The sequence below is a fragment of the Eurypyga helias genome, unplaced genomic scaffold, assembly GCF_000690775.1.
Source record: "Eurypyga helias isolate BGI_N326 unplaced genomic scaffold, ASM69077v1 scaffold26316, whole genome shotgun sequence".
Taxonomy (NCBI): domain Eukaryota; kingdom Metazoa; phylum Chordata; class Aves; order Eurypygiformes; family Eurypygidae; genus Eurypyga; species Eurypyga helias.
This window is the reverse complement of record NW_010259121.1, coordinates 4,943-7,716: the sequence shown is the minus strand read 5'-3', so window position 1 is coordinate 7,716 and position 2,774 is coordinate 4,943. Positions and strand designations below refer to the sequence as shown.

The 2,774-nt window shown below is 40.8% G+C and overlaps 1 protein-coding gene across 1 annotated transcript in view; it reads right to left on the bottom strand.

Annotated features, from left to right (window-relative positions):
* Positions 1–2,774, bottom strand: part of LOC104511827 (integrator complex subunit 4) — a gene marked incomplete at both ends in the record, with an annotated part of 13,598 nt that overhangs the window by 6,484 nt on the left and 4,340 nt on the right. The window contains one exon of the mRNA XM_010154586.1: positions 2,347–2,521. Within this exon, the coding sequence (XP_010152888.1) occupies positions 2,347–2,521 (175 nt within the window). The remainder of the gene's footprint in view (positions 1–2,346; positions 2,522–2,774) is intronic.

Below are 2,774 nucleotides of genomic sequence, written 5' to 3'. Positions count from 1 at the left end.
GAAGAATACCCAAATATAACATGCCTAAGTGGAGATGAGATTCTCTTCCCTGCAGCCATCCTCTCTAGCTTCCATAACATTTTAGGGTCCTGGCACATAAATAAGAATTAATCTGGTGTCTTGCACACATTATTGTTTGAGACATACTTTTTTTTTTCATTCATATTAGCTCATCTTGAAAACATCTATTTAAACTCGTGTAGCTTTCAGGCCTATTGTTCTTAAAGAACATACTCGCTTCCTGATGATTCCGATTAAGTACAAAAATGCAAACACAGCAGGACCTTTGCTCATCCAGTAACGAAGGTTTTGTCACAGCTATGAGTCCCTGTGGTCATTATGACCAAGGTATTGGAGAAGAACATTTTGCCAATATTGCCTTCATAGGCTGACATGCTAATTTAGATTGAGGTTACAAGATGGAATTCAAGAAAGGAAGCAGCATTGCAAGTGAGGGAGAGCTCAGCAGTATTTTAAAATGCAGCAGTGGAGGGAGAGAACTACATTATTTAGAAAACCGTGTATATTCCACGTCTGCCCATTTTATCAACACTATCTACACTTGTCTCCAATAGTACCACACTGCCACAACACCTACTGCACAACAAACTGGAGAATGTGTTTTACAGGTCAATGGACCTCGTTGCCCAGAGAAGCTGTGGATGCCCCATCCCTGGAAGTGTCCAAGGCCAGGCTGGATGAGGCTTGGAGCAACCTGGTCTAGTGGAAGGTGTCCCTGTCCATGGCAGGGGGGGTGGAACTAGATAGGCTTTAAGGTCCCTTCCAACCCAAACCATGCCTTGATTCTATGGACTGAGCCAGTGAAATATTTTTTACTGTTAAAATACAAAAACGTGTGTTTTCAGGTTTCATGGCAAGTTTAGCTATTAGAAAAACATGCTTTTATTTGCAGGAGTCACGGAACAATAAACCAACCTTTACAACACAATCTACAGCGATACTTTTATTACGGTGGTTTTGCACTTTCTAATTTAGCCTCGTCCTTGCAGTAACACTAAAAGCAAATTCAGGAATAACATTCAGAGCTTGGCATTTTCACAGTTCTATGCAAATACCAGCCATTCTCAATAGCCTTAAATATAAATCTTCACTTGACCCATGGGAAAGTTAGGCTGGAAAGGGCAGCACACAGACTTCCCAGAGGCCATCAGTGTGGTCAATGCTACAGCCAAACTTAGGAGCTCAGGAATGCCTGTCTCCCATTTTGACACTCATAATTCAACCGGTTTAAAAGAATAGGTCAGATCTAATCTGCTGGAAAGAGACTACGGCCTCCAAGTCCACCTTGGCATGACAGCGAGAGCAACACAATAGGGACAGGTAAATGTGACCTTAGAACATAATTCTTTTTCTTTAATGGAAATACCCACCAATAACATTGCTAAAAATATAAGCAAGACCTCACCTGAAATTTAAGTACCTGAAAACACACAGATCCAGTCACCAATTTTCAAGAACAATGCATTCTAGCTGCCCAAGAGGAAAGCTTTTATATCAGCAGAGACTAAAAGCAGCTTAGCCTGTTTAGCTCCTTGCAAAATGAAAGCAGTCTATTAACTCATGAGGGAACCCAGTTCCTGAGAGAAGCAACAGCTACATCTGAAAGCTACGACTGGCTATAAACAAATGGTATAAAACTGGGTTGGAAATCAGAAAAAGAGAACTTCTATTTGTTGTAGCTGGTGGATTCTGAAATATTTTGAAAAATATGTGGGTTTTTCTCTGCTAGTTGTAACCTTAGTTAGGATGGAAGCTACTTTGTTTATAAAATGACCAATTACAGGGCTCCACAGACATAGGTTCCTTGTAGTGCCACGTTTTAAACAAGTTCTGTAATACTAGATTTTCCTTCCTGCAGAGAAAACACCAATTTCTAACCGCAGCAACTAATGTTGCCAATTTAAAGCCACGTGAAGCTGTTAAATTTAAGACAATAAAAAGAAATCCCAGTGGGTTTCTGAGTAACACAAGAAATGGTTGCTTACCAGGTGTTTTACTAAAAGCCTTTACCATATATAGGCAGCTATTGGGTTTTGGCTACTCAATGGACTATTTCTCTCCAAAATTCTGTGCAACACTAGTATCTCTGAAACAAGTATCATATCAGAGACCACAATGGAATAATAAAACTCCACCACCATGAAGTCATGGTTCGTTTTTTTAAAAAAAAAAACAAAAACCCCAAAAACCACCCCAAAAAAACACTGAACACAACAGCCAAGTGATCTATTTTGACAAAAAAAATCCCACAACACACCAAAAGACACAGAGCTTATTAGCCAGCACACATCTCCTTTACTCACTCCATAGTAAATTAACACTTACCATACATCTCATCTTCCAGGCCATGAACAAAGGCCCCACAAGCTCCTGATTCAATCAAGTTCACAGCACCTGTATCGATTTCTTCTTTGGGAGCATCATCTCCCCACTTTCTGCCACTTGAAAACTCCCCAGAGCTGTAGAGTTCTTTGGCTCGTTCGTGCGCAGTGCGCTTCCTCTGTCAAGACAAGTTGCTCAGTTAGAACACGGTAAACGATAAAGATGACTGAACAAAACATTACCTGGCTTTCTTGGATTTGAAAACTGATGTAGCTAGAGGCTTAGATGTTGACAGACCCATGCAAAAGCAATTAATACCTTCTTTTCATAGAATCACAGAATGGTTTGGGTTGGAAGGGACCTTAAAAGACCATCGAGATCCAACCCCCTGCCATGGGCAGGGACAACCTCCACTAGACCAGGGTGCTCCA